The 20,768-nt window shown below is 35.7% G+C and overlaps 1 protein-coding gene across 3 annotated transcripts in view; it reads right to left on the bottom strand.

Moving 5' to 3' along the window:
• Positions 1–809: 809 nt before the first annotated feature.
• The window catches only part of LOC123716613 (hemicentin-1-like), a 68,209-nt gene continuing 48,250 nt past the window's right edge, over positions 810–20,768 (bottom strand). For 2 of the 3 annotated variants that reach the window (XM_045672446.1, XM_045672445.1), the window contains exons 4-15: positions 18,872–18,998; positions 18,414–18,610; positions 12,751–12,861; positions 11,578–11,778; positions 9,865–10,028; positions 9,037–9,190; positions 7,819–7,949; positions 5,953–6,112; positions 4,398–4,736; positions 3,990–4,265; positions 2,635–2,802; positions 810–1,923 (exon numbers count right to left, since the gene is read on the bottom strand). In XM_045672446.1, coding sequence (XP_045528402.1) covers positions 1,751–1,923; positions 2,635–2,802; positions 3,990–4,265; positions 4,398–4,736; positions 5,953–6,112; positions 7,819–7,949; positions 9,037–9,190; positions 9,865–10,028; positions 11,578–11,778; positions 12,751–12,861; positions 18,414–18,610; positions 18,872–18,998 — 2,201 coding nt within the window. In that variant the 3' untranslated portion in view covers positions 810–1,750. Of the gene's footprint in view, positions 1,924–2,630; positions 2,803–3,989; positions 4,266–4,397; positions 4,737–5,952; positions 6,113–7,818; positions 7,950–9,036; positions 9,191–9,864; positions 10,029–11,577; positions 11,779–12,750; positions 12,862–18,413; positions 18,611–18,871; positions 18,999–20,768 lie in introns of all 3 variants that reach the window. The other variant, XM_045672447.1, reaches the window with a different exon arrangement.

Genomic DNA, 20,768 nt, shown 5'->3' with positions numbered 1-20,768 from the left:
AATTATTAAGTAGATACAAAGTGACAAAGTTAATTTCTTTCTCAAAAAAAAGAAACTATATTCTTTAATACCGCGAGTCTATAAATTTTCTGCTTTATTCTGTCTACTTGAGAAGTTCCGCAATCTCCGTTGCAACTTAAGCTTGAAATTACAAACGTGAGAATAATTTCTATTATCGAGGTGTTAAAGAAATTTTAAATACTTAAATATGAAATTGACGTTATCTCGTATTGGCCACTTTGACCTCAAATTTACTACACAGCTTTTTACTGGTGCACTTGATTTTTCATAAATCATTATACATTTTATTTTCCCGTTTAAATTATTTGGAGTGAAATTTCTTTATCAGCGTTCGAAAAAAAATTAACCGTCACGTTTTTCGGTTACGCGTCACATTTTTTCCGTTACGCGCCATATTTTTTGTCCCTACCACGGTTGATTCGAAGTCATTATTATTTAGTGTTTACATCGTTAATATTTTGGAAATAGTTTCAATTATCGTCATATATTATTGGGGTTCCAAAACATATTTTTTGTGTTGAAATATAAAAAAACGTTCGAGTTTTTCAAATATACATATTATATATTATATGTACTTGGTTTTCTAAAGTTAAAAAACTACTATACTATAAGTCATACCATTGGCTTTTTCTATTTCATTTGTTTTTCATTTAATTTGTGTTGGTCAACTTAATAATTTAAAATACATCCTAAAATCAGATTATCACTAATATTGTTTAGACTTTTCGGGGGATGTATTAATATTGAAAAAAAGACAAAAAGCAGTTCAACAATTTATTATAATAAATATAATATTAAATTCTTTTACAAGGTCCCATGGGCTGAGACATTTTAAGTTAATAATATTTCACAAGACTAAGCCACCAATTAGTTAAAAACGTTGAAAGATGAGAATTCTGTTCAGTGTGGTCTTGACTTGACTATGAAGTTCACACTTTATACAATATTATACTCTTCCATCCTAACAATCTTACAAATACAAGATGAAAAATGAAATAAATCTGACAAATTTTCGAGAAGCATCAAAGCACTGAAGCATTCAGTGTTCAGCTCTACAAAGACAGCAACTCTCTACTATTATTATACGGAAGCTTTGAAAAGGAATCAACAATTGGAACACACAGGACTATTCAGAGATATTCGTTGTTCTAAGTTTTTGATGTGTGATAATCATACTAAGCACCTAGTCTTGAATCAGAGCTTTACCCATAGGCCCATATGGGCCGCCAGCATAACGCCATGTTATGCGCCACAGCTACAAGTCTGTGATACAGAATTCATGGTGGATCTGCGTACAAAATATAAACCGACCATAGCATATTCAACCTTTTCTCAATTCTCTTTGTAACGAGCTACCAAAAAGTCATAAATTATGTAAATTCGTCAAAGTAGCTTTGGCGTTAATTACTTTTATGTAATTCTTAGTTAAGTCCTTCATACCGTATTTTCTTACAAATGTAGGTTTTAATATTTTGCTAATCGTACGGTAGAACTTAAAAACAGGGGCAAAATAGTAAAAGAGCATTGCCACAAAAAGTTTTCAATCAACAATATACAAATATATACAGTAAAATAATAATATGTAATTAAAAAATATCTACTCATTTAATTTGATAGATCAGATAAATATGTATATACAATTTAACGGTGACATATCAGCCCAGTGACACTTTGAAAATATTTTACACTTTTTCACTTCATTCCTTGTAAACTCTTTCATGTTTTGACACTAAACAGCACTTTCCCTATGAAGGGTTAAAGTGACATCTGGAGGTGGAGGCTCCCACTCCCAATTCAGTCGTGCCTTAGATCGTCGGTCTACGGGGGGCCCCGACTCGGTGGAACCGTCCGAGTATCCACTACTGCAGGATCGAAGACTTCGCGATGCTTGGATTTTATGTTCTGAAAATAAGATAAATATATACAGAATGGGAATACTAATATATATACACCACAAGAGTCGAGGATATTGGGAAATTTATATTAAAAAAAAAGCTTCTGAGGTGGTCTTGCAATTAAATAAAAGATATTTCTACATTATATTGGACTCTGACCATGACTATTGCTTTTGTTAACTTCAATTAAAATATAGAGTGAGTCAATCATACATTTTTTGAATGGATTGAATTCATTGTTTATAAAAAGTTCTATAGGATTATAAATTTATTTTTATTTTTATGCGTACACATACTATTGTATTGATGGCTAACCGTAAGCATAGTAGGTATAACAATACATTTATAAACTAAAAAAAACTCCACTTACGCTAAATCAGAATTATTTATCTGTGTAATTGTTAATCTATTTGTTTGCTTGGTGTTTGTGGTATTATGAAGCACAATACGTCAAATCCTAACATAATGATTAACGTAAACGTAATTAGTATGGAACGAAATAGAAGCATACTAAATACTCAAATACAATACACAATTATATCATCGTATTCACATATACAAAGTGACAATAGTAAAAAGCTCAAAGAAAGCTCTTTAGAAAGCCTACTAACCAATCTGCTGGTTTGAGTTGTGTACTTAATCTGTGCCGCTATTTAACAAAGAAATGATCAAATCTACAACCCAACCACCAACATACACCGGCTAAGTCCTTACCTACCTCCTATAGTATCCAAGTAATCTCTTGCGACATCATCCAGCTGCAAGACCTGTATAACAGGGACTGGCTTACGTCTGGATCTTTGAATCAGCCGCACCAGAAGTACCGTGGAGGTTATGAAGACGATAACCAGAAGTAGGGCACCTATTGAGATTCCGACGTCCTTATCTAGAATGACAATAGTATAAGTGCAGCAATAAAACCTTTCTTTAGCACAGACTACGGTATTTTTATATACGCAACGTGTGTTAGCTTAGTCTAATGAAACCAATTATTAGGTACTTAAAGTTTCTGATCATAACGAACATATTGATTCTATTATATTATATACGAATTCTGCTTTCTCCAAAGAGGATAATATAACTGCTATATTAAAAAAAAACACTACAGTCTTTTGAAATTTCTGTATCGGTTTGGTAATAAGTTTTTAAAAAGCATATTGTACGTCAGCCTTACGTGCCTGATCTGCCTATTGGGATTCAGGTTTAAGGCATGCCAGTTTCCTGCTTGATTTTCCTTCAATGCAGGTTAAATGCCAAGTCACTCTTATATTCAAAAATTTATTTTAATAACTGGGAAACTGGTAAAATCATCTTGTGATTGTCAGTCTTCAGCTCATATAAAGTCCAGAGCATTGGTTTCAAGCCAGACTTGTGTAGTTCGTGCCTTGTGACTAGGTCCTGCTGTGTGCTGCTTTGTGACACCTTGATAAGACACGCCCCATTAAACCATTACGCAGGATGATTATACTTTTCCGACCACTTGAGCAGCTTTTTTACGACTGTGAGCATACATTTATCTTTATGCTTATTGTTCTTAAATCGTGATTTTTTTTTCATCGGTAAAGAGGATACTTTTGTACTATTTACCTGCGTATCGTGACAGAAGGGGTTTTGATCGATCCATCTTCTTTTCCTTCAGACAGATCTTCATTTGTCACGATATTTTTACTTTGTTTGGTTTCGACGAAATTTGGCTTTAACATCATTAACAGCCATTGTAGTTCTAACAGCACGGGCCCGCCCTGATCTTTTCTGGTCTTCGACAGACGAAGTGTTGTTGTATGAGTTGATAGTAGGTACGATATACGAACATTCGGCTGATACCAAGTGTCTAGAATATGACCGACGGCTCCATACCTATTAACTCCCCATTCCATATTGTAATTTGATAATGAGCAAATGTGTGGCATGGGGCAAACTCGAAATATTTTTTAAAAAATAATAGACGTGTCCCAAGTTGAAAATATTTAAAAAGTTGAAGAAAAGAAGAGTTTGTATGTAACAGTATTTATGGCCAGACTAGTTCTATACAAGAACAAAAGCACCGGGTCTCATAAAAGATATATCACTTACATTTCCACCACGGTGTTTCTGCTGCGTCTAGTAAATTTTCAGTTGGTTTTAAAAGCAGAGCTCTTGAGCATCCATATCTGTTGCAAGCTGATGCTGCAGCCTCGTCACCCATTTTCAGGGTACCGAGAGGACCTCTCACCAGCCAAGGGACTCCACCGCCTTGAGCCAGCGCTTGGCTTACTCCAAACCCCATAGAACCACGCTTCTCCAAGTACATTGAGGCGTTGGATGTGGATATTCTCCAGACTGATACTTCATAGTAGGTTGCATTTTCCACTAAAAATGAAAATGTTATGTAATAAACATTGAGTTTAATTGGTATTTCTTAGTATATTTAACTTCCTTATGATTATTTTTGACCCTAATTATAAAGATTAAAAAAATTGTGTTATATTAATCAGTAACTACCTGGCACACATCGCATTTGAAACTCCTCATACTCATAGGCCAAGTCACACTGCTGCGGTTGTGGTGGTCTTAGCTGTTCCAGCGAAAAGACCTTCTTACACGGCTTCTCCTGGGATGCCACGCCATTACCAGCTTCACAACTGGCATCCAGAAGCCCTGAAAGGCTTCCCGTTAGCTGGCTTAAGGGAAGAATGGCTGAGCCAGTTGTAAGGTGCTGTACATCTTCGCCAGATGTTTGAATGTGCCAGAAAAACGTATCTGGTTCTGGTAAACCTCGTACGCTGCATTTGAGAGTTTCTTTGACCAATGTGATCCCACTATTTGTGCATTCGGGAGGATCTGTAAAATCATAATTAGTCTTACCCGGTAAAGTTATTATGTATGTATTATAAAACAAATTTATTTACGCTGTCCGTAGGTTAATCTCCAATGATATTGAAGTTTTGATTAATAGTAAAGAAGACCGTAGTCTCCCCCTAAGATATTTTAAACTACGGATTGATTGTTGTTGGCGAACTCGAGACAACAATATCCTTACATAGGTACTTTCAAAGTTTCTTCTATTTATTTAGTAATCCTACAGCTAACAAAGATTATATATAATAACAAACAAGTACACAAAAAATATAACCAAATATGAAATACATAATGTTGCCTACAGAAAGGTTCAAACATTTACAAAGGGGAAGAAACAAAAATTATTCAATACATTTCATTAAGTAATACCTAATTTTGATGTGTTGTGTGATGGTGTAAAATTGCTCTGTGGATATTCTTAATACTCCTTTTAACCATATTACGCGACAACTTAAACAAGGCATAAATATTGGTCGTTGTAAAACTGAGTTTTGACAATACAGATCTCTCTCAGTTTACCATGGCTTAAGGGAACTAAAGTAAAATAATGTTTAAAGAACTTTATTTCTCATTTCTAAAATGTTATGTTTTTAAAAGTCAGTCAGTCAGTCATAACAGTCGTTCTAGTTTTAAACCACTAAGCTCATTCTGATGTGTATTTTAATGCCCTTTTGAATTGGTAAAATACGGTTACATTAGACATTTTAAACGGTTATTTATGAAATAATTGCACATCCTTATACTTAATAGACTTTTTCAAATATTTTTTTCGCGTCTTCGCAACATAAGCAACGCTAGACGAGTTGCATCCAGTGATGGGTTTCAATTATAAAATAACCTGAATGGCGAGATATATTTAAAATGTTTTTAATGTATGTAATAAACATATAGTTGTTTAATCGTGTTAATTTTGGTAGATTCATTGTGTTTTTATTCATTTATTTTGTAGTGTTTGTATGTTAGAAATATTTGTTTTTGATACTGTACCCTATATTTCAATTAGACAAATATAATGTGCCTTGACTAAACAATTTTAAATTAAAAAAACAATATCAGACAACAATTCGGAAGTCTCGCAAATCCCGATACACAACTCTTACCAGAAATCGAACCCAGAACTTTCCGTTCAGAAGTCGTCCGTGTTAAGACATTGAGGTTATTTTTTGTGAAATAAAAGCAACTTCTTTATAACACTTACAATAAACAATAATGGTAATCGCTTCAGATCTGGTTTCACCGACGCCGTTAGCGGCTGCACAAGAGTATTGTCCCGCATGCTTCCTCTCAGTCTCAACTATTGTCAGACTCTGGGCTTTGGTTTGGCTTCCCCATATACTATTTGATTTTATTTCTATATTCTGAAAATATTAGTGATAAACAATGTAAACTGGTAGCTATACTGTTCAAGGCATGCGTTAAAACTCTTGCTTTTACCCCAAAAGAACACTGTGTGTCCGTCTTACTATCATTTTCTTTCCATGGGAAAACCCTCTCTTCCTCGGAAAATATCTCTCATCCATGGGAGATGTTGTTTTTAGGTTTTGTATAAAAGATATTTAAGGACAAAAAAATGTGCGCCGTCACGGGACGCCTGGCAGATGTGAAACATCGACATTATTAAAGGTAATATGCAGAAAAGAACATATTGTGATAGGAACTAAATATGTCATAATGATAAAATAAAATATTACGATTTTTTTTAACTTGTACTAGGTACTTATGCTTAATGCACAGATAAATGCATACTTTAATTATAAAAATTTAATTATCTTACTGATGACTTGATTGACACTTTCACTCTCTAAATTATCACGGTCAGACATTTTATTATCAGAAAAATAATATGTTTTCAAGTAAAACACAGGTTATGTTTACTGTAGTAAACAACGCTGTGTACACTACGGAGTATACACTATAGGTATTGGAGCTCAGTATAGCGAGAAAGATGGCTTACGCCAGATCGAGTGGGAGAGAATCGCACAGTCGATTGCGCATGGCGACGCGTCGCCACACCGTACACACTACTGCATATAGACTGTATATATATACCATCGTATAGCGTGGCGATGCGTAGCCCAATGGATGAAGTTGGCGTCCACACGCCACTTTGACAAGGCTAAACACCATCCCAATCCGCTGGTGCGTAATAGCATCAACTATTACCCCTTCCCGACAAAAAAGGCTCGCAGGAGGCCCCGACACATACTAACGGATCCGGATGATCCAATTACCGTAGCAAACGATAAATTAAAAGCCGCCCGCGCGGCCAAAAATAATAAAAATAGCCAATCACAGATTAGGGTAAAAAACCGCCTTCACCGGGGAAGGCGAGGACCTTTACTTCGCACTTCGCTCACTCCAGTGAGCTTCCGTCCTGCCCTTCAGGCGATTGACCACCCCTCGACGGCCCAAGCCGAGGTTCGAGTCTCACAGGAGACGCCCTTGCGCTAGCCGCGGGATAAAACGCCATTCTGGCCGAGCTACGCTCGCCAAAACAGCCCGAGCTGAGCTGTAAAGGCCCTTAAGGCCAACAGCGAGATTCCTTCTTCAAAAAAAAAAAGGCGATGCGTCATCACGCCAGAAATCGGTTTTACGTGCGGCTATAGATGTTTCACATCAAAAGCATTGGCAAATTAAGTGTATATATTACAGTATTATATGTGAGTGTTGAAACCCAAATCACCAAGACTGCAGGGTTTTCTACTGTTTAAAAATTCTTCACCTACAATCAATACGATGATTTCAAAAGGAAGGTATTTCGACTGCTAATAAAACTTATCGGTATTCGGGCCAGTTAGTAGTCGACTGATTGACGATTCTACCTTTGGGTTGGAAGAACAGCACGACACCTTTCTTCAGCCACAGTTCTAATCATTCAGTCATAACGTGGAAATGATATAAGTATACTTAAATAATACAAAACTTTGCCTTTATCTTTAGATACGGGAATACCATTCAACAATATTGGAATTTCCTTAAGTATTGGAATTTCCATATCAACTAGTGCAGCGACCGTCAGGATTTCTAAGGTTAAGAAGGTTAATGTACATACGAAAATACTTACATTAAAATACCATGTATAATTGTCAACCGGTGGGTTTGCCTTCGTCTCGCACGTCAAATGCAAAGTGTCCAGTTCTGAAACCTCATTCAGTCTTCCATCTCCATCTTTTATTACTTCTACTAATGGACTATCTGCAAAAGTTTCAATTTCCTAATTTTTTGTTATTCTGATAAATTGCTTAACACTTTGAAATCCAATTTTCAGTAGTTTTTTTTTATATTTTATTAATTGACGTATTTTTATTTTATTAGATATTGGATATTGTATTTTATTGAAACTTCTTTATCGGCGTTGGAAAAAAAATTACCGTCACATTTTTCCGTTACACGTTTTCTTGTCCCTATCACAGTTGATTCGAAGAGATTCGAAGCGATTTATAACAACAATGTGTACGTGTACTAGTGATAGTAATAAATATTTTAAAATTAATGAAATTCTGTAATAATCTTAGTAGTAATCACGTAAAATGAAATAATTGTATTATATGTATTCATGTCTATGAGAATAAAAGCCTTTTGTTAAACTTTATCTAATTTCAACTTTATTTAACCAATTTCTGTAAAGTTGCATACAGTAGATCATTTTACAAAAAATAAGGTCATACGGTCATACGTGTGTACACTAGTACACGCACACATTATTTTCTTATGCAGCAATATATGAGTTTGCCGAGCGTTGGCAAGATCTTGTAAAAAAAAAATGGCTCTTGTTGTGAATGTGCCTCCACCTAGCGATTGTACAAGTATTGTGCTCCGTTTTCTGAACTATAGGCCATCGACCACGTAAACGTAACTTAGAGTAATATTCGGAAATTAAATTCCCCTACGTCAAAAGCGTTTGTCATACGGTAGTCACAATCAGCGTTAATTCTCGTTTCTGAGTATCACTCTTATCGTAAAGAAAGGTGCCAATATCTGTAAAGACGATAGAAGCCTTCTGGTATTGTGAGTGTACATTAGTGATTTACTGTTGGTTTGACTTATATAGTTACGTTTGCGATTTGAAATTTTTTACGTGTCTTTAAATAAAAAAAATATAGATTTTCCTTTATCATAATAGTTGCCAGTTTTAATTGCCAGTTTAACTCGAGCTCTTAATTACAGTTACATTTAGTTGTCGGCCGCTAAGTTACTACAGGTTCTCATGAACAAAAGAGACAATGTGCAAGCATTTTTATTCAGATGGTTACTAGCGACATCTTTTGGGGAAAATACTTACAGGTAACATTTAACACAACCACATCAGCTTTGGAATTTCTGTCAGGCGCCATTGCATTGTTCGTTGCGATGCAAGCAAGCGTTGCGCCGTGGTCGCCGAGAGATGGCGTTAATTCTAAATACGACACAGCCGTACGGGACGAGTTAATGACGCTCTGAAAAACATTATTTCTTTCTTATTGGACATAATTATACACTGAGATTATTTTAATAACTTGTGGTTATTATGTACATATGATCTACATACCAAAAAAAACTAAATCAGTTTAATGACATTTATTAAGTAGTATAAATGTTCCCCTACAATACAGATTAACGTATATTTTTATATGAATAACGTATTACTAAACAGTTGACAGTTATACAAATAAACATTAGAGAAACATTATACACTTGTTTGAAAAATGCGACAATGTTATTGATCTCAATAACAAAATGTCCGATATAATAATGTAACTATAATCGGGTCATAATACTTAAATAGGTACATATATATTTGTTGTAATAGGTGGCCGCTGCATTAATATTATAGAGGTTTCATATTTGAAACCCCAAAAATGTATACCCCTAGCTGAAAAAGGTATTTGCCAAGATGTTCAACGCGTCAAACTGCGATTCAACAACACCCAAAACTCTACCTGTGCAAATTCGGGGCAGATTGGTAGTACAACATAAGCTAATACAATTTTCAATAAACGTTCAACGCATTCCCATGAAAGAATTTTTATCATCAAGCATTCGATTCGAACCAGTAGTTTGTTTGCTATAATTATACACTTCTTTCCTCTTTATAAAACTAGTATAGGTGATTGTTATAGTATATACTGACCTGATTACTATGCTGTGACAAGTGTCGATGGTCCAGCCACCAAATAATATCCGGGGACGGGTAGGACCCATGTGCTATACACCTCGCGACCGCGGTTTTGCCGGCCTGCAAAGCATCACCATTGGTTCCACGAACCCAGTGTATTGAAACATTGAAGGCAGGCACTGAAAATATTTACACCTTTATGTATTTAATGCCATTACATGACACGTTGAGTTTCACGAAGATTGTGCTATTGTATGATTTTCGTAATTTTTTAATTATGCAATCAATAATTAAAATAAATAAAACAATCAATGGCGCTACAACCTTTTTAGGTCTAGGCCTCAGATATCTGTATCTGTGTAGGCAAGTGTCTGACAGACGCCATCGACTTTTTGGGTCTAAGGCCGATATCCTCACGATGTTTTCCTTCAGCGTTCGAGCGAATGTTAAATGTGCACATAGAAAGAAATTCCATTGGTGCACAGCCGGGGACCGAACCTACGACCTCAGGTATGAGAGGCGCATGCTGAAGCCATTAGGCCAATGGTGCAATCAATAATTACACTATTAATGACTTGATTGACGACATTAGAAGCTCTTACAGATTAAATTGTCAAGGGCATCGCCTCTGCCAGAAACCAGATATTCCCATCTTTAATTAACTTAATTTATATGTGGCCTTATCATTAAGTGATATATCAGAGATAGAAAAAAATCAATGGCGCTACAACCTTTTTTAGGTCTGGGCCGCAGATTTCTGTATTTGTTTCATTATCGTTTGTGAATTGAATAGGCAAGTAGGTCATCAGCCTTCTGTGCCTGACACACACCGTCGACTTTTCGGGTCTAAGGCAAGCCGGTTTCCTCACGATGTTTTCTCTCACCGTTCGAGCTAATGTTAAATGCGCACATAGAAAGAAAATCCATTGCAGTGCAGTGGCAGTGCACAGCCGGGGATCGAGCCAACAACCTCAGGGATGAGAATCGCACGCTGAAGCCACGAGGCCAATACTGTTCTATATCAGAGATAACCTTGATTAAAACTTGAAAAGAATATTGGGCTAATGTAAAGAGATATAAAAGTTCAATAAAGTTTTTAAATTGCTTTATTGGATAATAACGCAAATTTATTACATTATTTATGTAACTACGTTTCAACTGCGCAGCGACAGTAATCGTAGTCAGCGAGAGAGTGCTTCATACTGTTGTGTGTGGTGCTGATATTTGATATTGTCATTAATTAATGTATTACATGGTTACCATATTAACGTCATTGCCGTATTAACATGTTGCCACACTAACGCCATTGCCGTATTATCACGTTGCCATATTAACGACATTGCCGTACTAACATGTTGCCACACTGATGTCATTGCCGTATTAACACGTCGCCATATTAACGACATTGCCGTATTAACATGTTGCCACACTGACGTCATTGCCGTATTAACACGTCGCCATATTAACGACATTGCCGTACTAACATGTTGCCATACTAACGTCATTGCCGTATAAACACGTTGCCATATTAACGTCATTGCCGTATTAACATGTTGCCATATCATGGTATTGTCACGATGTTGCTAATTGCAGTATGCTGCCGGATTTTTTGTTAGCAGTTTTATCTTAAGTAAATTTAGTGAATGATAATATTATTATGTCTATACAATAATAATCCGGTTGCGATATAACTAATCGATTTCTGAAAATTTTCTTTATTTTACTTACAATATAATTCAATCTTAAGACCAGATATCACAGGTTGTGTTAGATGCGTGTTGCTTGCCCTGCAAGAGAGAGACCGAGCGTTGTCCCGAGTGAGAGGCAGATAGAGTTCGTTCTCCCTCACCCCAGGTATGTCGCTGACACCGTCTGATGCGTCCACTAGATCCTCGCCGGAGTACCAACTAATACGAGGTGGAGGTCTGCCTGAAGATTTAAAGTTAAAAGTGAATTTCATAGCTTAATACAGTTTTTTATGCGTAAACATTTTTAGCCATTTTCGTTTATAATTTTATAACCATTTTGTTAAAACGCCCTGTCAGTTTTGTGTATATTTTGAAATGTAGTTGTACACACAGACGCAGACACGTATAAGTTTGCAGGCAATAAGAGATGTTATTTGGCATTTTAGATTATTTAAAATTTAACCCTTAATTTACTTAATTAACAGATAAATTACGGTCGAACTTGCAGGGAAAATGAGCGTGTAAATTCGCTTATTTTTATACGCTAAGTATTATTCTTTGAAAACAATTTCTTTTTGTAAGGTTACTGTGCCATTACAATATTATGTTCACGGTCCAAAAGTACTTCGCTATTTATGACTTGCGGATTTTATAACACAAAGACCAAACGGAAGGAGATACGATCTGCCTTTGATCGATAATGTTCTGCTGACTTACAAAATATTAAAAAACCCATAAAATTGTTAAAGTAACTGTATTCAGAACAAAAACGGCTCTAAACGCCCAAAAAGGCATGTCTTAGATTAATTTTCGCGCTTAAACTTATGTCGATGATTTTTCATGATTGATTGGTGATTAACAAATTCATATGTCACTCTGCTATGGAAAGATTGTCCTATCAAAGCGCTAAGTTATGTATAATTACGTAATTAAAACTATGCACGCTTTATTTAGTAAGTATGTATGTTTAAACGGATCCGTATATACCTACCAAACATACGGAATTTATAGTTCGGTCCAAGCCTTGTTTATGAATCTTACCCTAAAACTGTATGCAATACTTCACTGCATTTGCGCTTAAACAATTAAAACTCTTAGATGTATTATCTGATTCTAATTACAATGATTACTATCAAAGAACTAGTGATTAGTCAGAAATGATTGACATATAAGAAAACATTTCAACTTTCTATGTAGCATGAAAATCCCTTACCTCCAATAACGAGACAACTTAACACCAAAGTGTCACCTTCGTGATACGGGCCAATTTTATTCTCAACTTTGTTCCCTAATTCGTCCAGAAAAAACGGTTGACTTGGTAACACTGAAAAAAGAATGACATTTAAGCACAATATAAACCCAAAACACATTTATATTGTTCGGTAATATTGTAAAACATTTGTACATTTTTGACTGGCCGAGGGCTTATAACGTTTCTATAGATGACTCGCGAAACAATGTACTAAAATTAATATTATATATTAAAAAAGTCGATAAATGGAAAATTTAACTAATTTAAATAGTTTAGTCCATGTCCCTTTGACGGCGGCATTTCCTCTATGTATTGCGATACTTATTTGTTGAGCTAGAAAAGCACCAGCTCTGGGGTCACTGGTACCATCCAGGTACCAGGCACCGGCTTAAATCTTTAACTAGCGTTTTGGTCCCGTCTCTACATCAAAGGGAAACAAATCAAAAATGGAGCGATATTACGGCCGCGCCAGATTTTGTAGTTGTCTAAGGGAGGGAAGATGCTAACGTATCCAAACAGTAACATCCCATACCATAGCCCGTCCCATCCGGCTGCTTACCTTCGTCTCTAGCAATGCCTGTTGGCTCCAAAATAGCTGGAGCATTGACAGAGGCAAGAGAGCGGCGTGGTGAGAAAAACGATCTACACTCTTTCGGCAATGGAGCCTATGGTCTCCAAGCCTACTTATTTCAAAGCCAAACATGGACAGTTAGCAGTTTTATCAGCATTATTATTATTTAGCAGGGGAGTAAGTGAAGGCTGATGGCAAAACGAGGTGATTCCGAGTTCAAAACGGTGCCACGAAGGATAAGAAAAAAACCGGCTTTCCTAGATTGCGCGGTCTGTAATTTAGGTTTGGCCTAATAAGTTTTGAAATTCAAGCAGACCACGGATTTCTCGCATCTGTTAAATCCGCAAACTCGTAGTTTGCAGAAAAAGATAAAAGGAGTTACGAGACTGCTTGATTTGTGAGCAGATGAGGGAACTCTGGAAGTGCTACTATTGTTTGTTTTATTTTATGATGGATTTTGATATTGGATATCGCATGAACGTGGAAAACGAATCATTATAGATTCTTTGTCGTGTCAATCATCACACTGGGTGGGATGAACAACGGAAATTGATTTGAGACAGCTGTTTCTGTTTAGAATCAAAACTTTTGTAATTATTTTTGTTCATAATATTAACCATTCTGGTGTAATTGCTGGTATTATAATTACTATTAGTATTATAAACCGAACCCTAAAGTCCTTACTGAACTAAAAACTTGGTGGTAAGAGAAAACCTGGAATGCCGAGGCTGCGTTGGTGGGATGGAATTGTCAAGGACATCGAAACAATAGGGGTTCGAAGTTCGACGCAAGAAGCAAATGCGATGGCAAAATGTACTTGAGGAGGCTAAGGCCCACGAGGGGTTGTATAGTTATTGATGATAATATCTAAACATGGTATAAGTTGGAACTACCTCAATAACACTTCGCTCGGTTTCAGAAGTCGAAATATGCATTTTCGTATTTTATAAATACATCATATGAATAATACACACGAGAATGTTAAAATTAATGTTTGTTTTATGCGAATATAATAACGCGGTACATTTATGCCATAATCAAAAACCTATTACAAATACCTTCATGCATTTAAGGTCTCGTACCTATGTAATTGAGTCATTCAAATAATTATTAACTATGGAAATTCAGTAAAAACTATTAGCAATAAATGATATCTCCAATAGGGCCTAGACAGACATGGCATCTTCTTTAACTACTTTTCTTTACATCTTTACCTATTGCCAAAAGGCTCGCAAGTACGTTGCCAGCCTTTTAAGAACTAGCACCTCTTTTCTTAAGTCAAATTAGTTCGGCAAGAACAGCCTTAACGCTCAGTTGTGAAACTGACGGACTAGAATAAGGTATACGGGTGGTATTTCGTATCTGCATAGACGTCTGATGATGAACTCAGCTGCAGGTATTCAACCGAAAAAGTCCTCTGAACACTCTCCATGGTAAATGCGGTTGAAGATGCAGAAAGACCCGACATCTCTACGTAACGCCAAGGGATCAAGCCACTCGGAGAGTGACTGTATGTCGACGATTCGAATCGCTTTTCTTTAAATACGGGAAATGAAAGTACCAAATTTTTCACAAATCAAATGATGTGTCTCTTTTTATGACTGAATTGTAAAGTAATATTTAGGCCATTTTCATTTGTAATCAAAGCAATTAATACCTAAGTGGATATAAAATCGCCGAGTAATGTTTATCGATCCAGTGTGATTGAAACAACCTATTACGAGTTATTTTAACCTATAGAACGTGTAAAGTGTATAATTAAACTAAAATATGTAAGACTAGTTTTATACGCGTACAACTCAGCTATACATTTATAGCTTGCTTTATTAAATACTCTTTACAAGTCATGATTGAGAATATGAAATGTAACGAGAAAATGCCACATGTCGATTGTCTGTGATTGGTCAAATTTAGGTCGTGACGATTGTCTGTGATTGGACGAGAGAAGCAGTATCTTTAATAGACTCCTCGTACTTGAAATAAATCAGTATAATAATAAATTGTCTTTATTAATCAAATTTCAAATATTAAATAATTTCGCGCGAAATTTGAATGCGGAATATAGCGAAGTTTTAGCATAAAGATTGAAGATACAAATTTTATCGCATTTTGTTGGTAATTAATGTGTCGAGAGGTATAGAGCCACTTAATTATTCATATTAACCTGGATTTTATGCAGTGTTTTTGAATATTGCCATTTATATTTTAACGGTATGTTAACTGAGTCATGCACACATAATGCAATAATAATGTGCCTGTATTCCTGTGCAGTAGATGTGATTTCAACGTGCGACTCTTATCTTTGGGGTCGTAGGTTCGATCCCTGGCTGTGCACCAATGGACTTACTGTCTATGTGCACATTTAACACTCGCTCTAACCATAAAGAATAACACTGTGAGGAAAACTTAATCACCTACTTGTCTATTAGAAATGATCACCGTAATACATAAATCTGAGGCCCAGGCCTAAAAGGCTGTATTTGTATCTGCCATTGGTGTTCCTATTAACGTATTCTTAAAAAAGCCGTTAATAGTACAGAGTTAAAACTACACTAATCTTTTTGACATTCAGGACACTCTTTCCAAGTTTTGTTTAACCCTTGCAATTTAAAACAATTGTAAATTGTAGGAAGCAGTTTGGTCTTGACCCATTTAGAATATAATTGGCAAGGTGTTCCCTCGGGGTTCACAGCCCGCTGAATTTTGTAGAAGCTCTATTTTGTATGAAGTGCTAAGCGAAAATTTTTATTTACGTAATGCATGGTTTAGATAGTTTCAAAGTGTGAAATATCAGAAGACATATGAAGTGAAATTGGAGCTCTTAAAACTGACTTTTCTACTTCTAAGTACTTGAGGTATTTAGAAGAAGTCGAAGTTATTGTTTGCCTAAATAGCAGCCATGGGTTTCTGAGTGCTCAAATTTAAAATGCGCTGAAAGATCCATATTTGATGCGTGATTTTTGTATGACTCATATAAAATTTATATAGATATTTTTAAATAACCGAGACCCGGTACGTATCCTAGATACGATTGGAAGGCCCAGAAGGCTTATGCCTATAAATCAATACGACTCATTGAGCCCAGCATTCAAAACAACTCTACATTTATTTTATAATTAAACTAGAGCAAAAGTAGTGATCGCTGCTTAACTTCGGTGATCGGACAGTGTATTCAACGTGGTATGGACGTTGGAGTCTCAAATCTTAAGCAGTGCGTTCAAATCACGGTTACATGAATGTCTTTTTAAGAACGTATTAAACAGTCATACGGTGAAGGATAACATCGTTAGGACACTGTCTTAAACCTAAAAATCGAAAGGCATAGAATTGCTTGCCAGATACAAAAATCAAGACCAAGATTTTATTCGTAATTAAATTATTATACAGCGAGTCTATAAATTTTCTGCTTTATTCTGTCTACTTGAGAAGTTCCGCAATCTCCGTTGCAACTTAAGCGTGCTGAAATTACAAACGCGAGAATAATTTCTATTACCGTGTTTAAGAAGTTTCAATTCCATATAACGATGGAATTAACAAAAGAAAATTATAAGTATTTGTGCAATTATGTTTGTATGGGCAGTATATGAAGTTTCAGTGACAGAGAGTTCATGATATAGCTGTCGTCAAGCTAATTTGTGCGTCGTGTGATAATGTTGTCTGCCTTTAATGTAATAGCGGTGAATAAAAAATCATTGAATGAACTTAATTTATATACAACACAAGACATCAAAAGCGGGTAATAAAATGTTGTATTTATATTTATATTGAGGTAAAAGCCTCCTCCAAGGACTCCAATTCTTTTTTTTTTTAATTTATAGCTACCCCCATCCTATCCCCGCCATCATCACAGTTTCGTCTGTCTATCTGGCTCAAGCCCGGGGTTTTGATCTTGTGTTGATTGATCAGCTATTTTACCAGTCGTATTTTGATTTTCTCGTATCTATATTAGTCAAGTATAATGTGCTTATACGCGTGCAAATTTTAAAGTTACTTAAGAAACAAACTTTTACGTTATAAGATTTTAGCTTTAACAATAAATCTAGAGCAATCGAGTTTATGTAAACGAAACTATTTAAAGGGAAAATGAGGTTAAAACGAAACAAGTTCCAAGGCGCCAGATAATAATAGCACTTTACGATATATTATAGCTTTTAGGTGATATTTACATCAATTCTGATGATTAGCCTAAAATATCTAAACTTAAATATTAAGAAAATAGAAGAAGGTTTGACGTTTACTTGATAAAGCATTTGTCTTCGACAGTTTCTCTTCCGTAATATAACTCTTTTACCTAATTTTTTACTATGCTGTAGATGGATGAACACCTTGTACACGCCGTCTAGTTAAACAAAAACTATTTTGGAAACACATTCAACTCTCTTTGTTTATAGAATAATTGACCGCCCTGAATTGTTTAAAATATTAAACTGAAATGTACCCGATCTCTCGTCATTCTGACCTGTTCCATATACCTTGGTATAAACTGGTATTTTAATATATATAATACGCGAGTCTCGACTTATTCCATATTATCTCCAAACGCGTCTTTTAACAAGAGATAAGCGAATCGAATGGATTTTTAAGATCACATAAAAACACTTAAAAACACCCTTACACATTACACAGACCAACACTCGCCTCAACCAATAACCTATTAGTAAATAGATAAATCGACGGAGTGGTGGGTACCCTACAGATGGAAAACGAAGAAGAAGCCGACAAAAGATAATAAAGATCACAGATCACAGTTTCGAAATATAAAACCTATATTATAATTATATATGTGTCTTGGTACATAATGTTTTAGTAGTTCTTTGTATATATGTATAACATTCTAAATAATCTTTAAAATCTGTGGATTGTCAATAAACTGTTAAATAAAAACTCAAAAAGTTATAGTGAATCTACACTTTTTATGTCGATGCGTTGTTGTATATTTACACGATAAAACAGATCCGCTGTAACATGTATTGAGATTTCACGACCTATACAATACCAATTTACTCTGTACTCTTTACAAAAAAACACATACGTATATAAAATAGCATCTTACCAATAACAGTTAAATTTACGCCAACATTTCTGGTGGGTGCTAGTAAGAAGTCCACACGGCAATGGTAGAGTGCCTGGTCATCCCCTCTCAAGTCAGTTATCAAAAGGCTAGTGGGCTGCTGATGTATATCCGCCTGCAGCCTGTTGCTGGTGTTGAAGGAGATACTCGACCACTTAGTTCCGGTACGGGCGTCATAGCTGAAAAGTTAGATGATGGATGAGGATTAAGATTTGATGAGGAGCATGATACAAACGTTTTACACAAACATGGTATAAAAGAGTGACGGAGAGTGCAGTTCTTCTCGTCCGGTCTACGTTCTGGCCTTCTTCTCTAAGTATTTTTAAAGACGTATTATTAAATACACAATTGATACATATCAATAAATGATTTAGATTTTTTCTTTGGAATCGAACATTGAAGCGAAAAAACACTGGCCGTGACAGTTCATCTAGACTCACCTGTAAATTGGTGAATTGTCCTTATACCAGACAAGGAGCATCAATTCATCATCAGACGTATCTGGAGTTGAGTCACAATACAACGTGGTGTTCCCGCCTTCCAGAGCATCCTGCCTTGACACTGGCCCTGTGAAATATATGGGAAATAACTATATATCTTTGTACACAACATTTACGGACAATCGTATGTTTTCAGTATTTGCTATTTTGCAAGCCTGTAATGACTGACTTTGCTGAGTACTTTCTCTTTAGTCTAAGAGCTGAATAAAATCTTACGATTGTTTTTAAGAAAATCAGTGGCGTTACAATCCTTAGGTTTAGATTCAGATGTCAGCCTCACAGTCTTTTTGTAATGAAACTGCCTGACGTGCGACTACGTCGACGTTTTTAGGTCGTGGATTTTTAAGACGGGTTTCCTTCAGCGTTGCGCAAATGTTAAATGCGCACACAGCAAGAAAAGTCCATTGATGCACCGCAAGGGTTTGAACCGTCGACCTCTGAGATGATAGTCACACACTCAACCCACTAGGCCAACATGCTCTTGTGCATTAATTGTATTCATGTTACTTAATATATAAAATAAGTATAAAAAAGTGCGCGCATACAAAGTACACATGTCAGCAGTGAAACTTCTTTGTAAATTAATTATTCAGAAGGTAAAAAAAGCCCCAATAGATAATTATGTACCAGGATTTATTTACTGTACAAGACGTAATGCGACAGAATTGCCATCTAAAGTTCTAATATGTAACTTCTAAATGAATACATCAACCAATAGCGTGTTTTTTTCTCGATCTCCCTTACTCTCTCTCTCTCTCTTCTTTCTCACTTGCTTGTTCCCTACTCTCGCTTCATGGCTATTTGCTTCATGCTACCTTCGCCATTTCTCACTCTCTCGCAATCGGTCTCAATCGCTCTCTCCCTTTTCTTCGACAAAAACGCTGCACATCTTCGTGACGTTTACGTCAAAATTTTACTCACATGCGCCTAAAGAAATTTCACTTCAAAAAATAAAATAAGTATCTAAGTTTAGGAAGGCTTTACATAATTTAATCTTATAATAATGCTTCATAATCAACAAAATGTTAGAGATATTTTCCTTAATTTCTGGCACTCAACGCTTTAATATAACTTGTGTCAAAGAGAGTCATAATTGAACAAGTTTGCAATGGCAGTTCAAGTAAGAAGCGGAATGTCAAATTGTGGTTAATAATGTCATACAGTCCTGCATTTCTGTATAACGTAACGACTTTGAAGTTCCTTTGCACTTCATACTTTAATCAACTTACGGCATTGTTATCTTGTTCGTATAACTTTGGTGGTATAGTTATATAGATTATCCTTGACTATAGAGACTTGACATCTACAATATATCATGCAGTACACTGCCTACAAACTGATTAGATAATGTTTAATTTCATAAGATAAAGAAGGATTCCATATATTCGAATTTAACAAACCTCGTGACAACCTCAGTTGGATTGAGCGGTCGAACCATGCAAAAGCATTATAAAGTGGACTCGAAATTTATCTGCAGTTTCTGTTTTTTTTTAATGCAGATCGTGCTTCCTTGCTTCTAGTTCTCCTTCCCTATCCAGTTTGTCTTTTTTAGCCTTTTTATCCGTCAATTGTCTTTGTATTTGCTTTTGTCCCACCCCACATCATCATATTTCGTTACAAAAAAATAATAAACAAAACTTATTTTACTATTATTGATTAACAATTAATTACTTAAGATGTCTTGTGGAACATGGTGTAATGGCTGCAGCTCCTTACAAACATTATGTAAAACAAAAAACTTGGCGATTAAAAAGAGTGGCGGAGAGTTTATCGCCAGTTCTTCTCTTCCGTTCTACGTCCTTGATTTGAGAACTGGCAGTAGATGTAAAATTAGAAG

The sequence above is a fragment of the Pieris brassicae genome, chromosome 11, assembly GCF_905147105.1.
Source record: "Pieris brassicae chromosome 11, ilPieBrab1.1, whole genome shotgun sequence".
NCBI lineage: Eukaryota > Metazoa > Arthropoda > Insecta > Lepidoptera > Pieridae > Pieris > Pieris brassicae.
The sequence above is the reverse complement of the archived record's forward strand: the minus strand, read 5'-3'. Positions and strand labels throughout refer to the sequence as shown.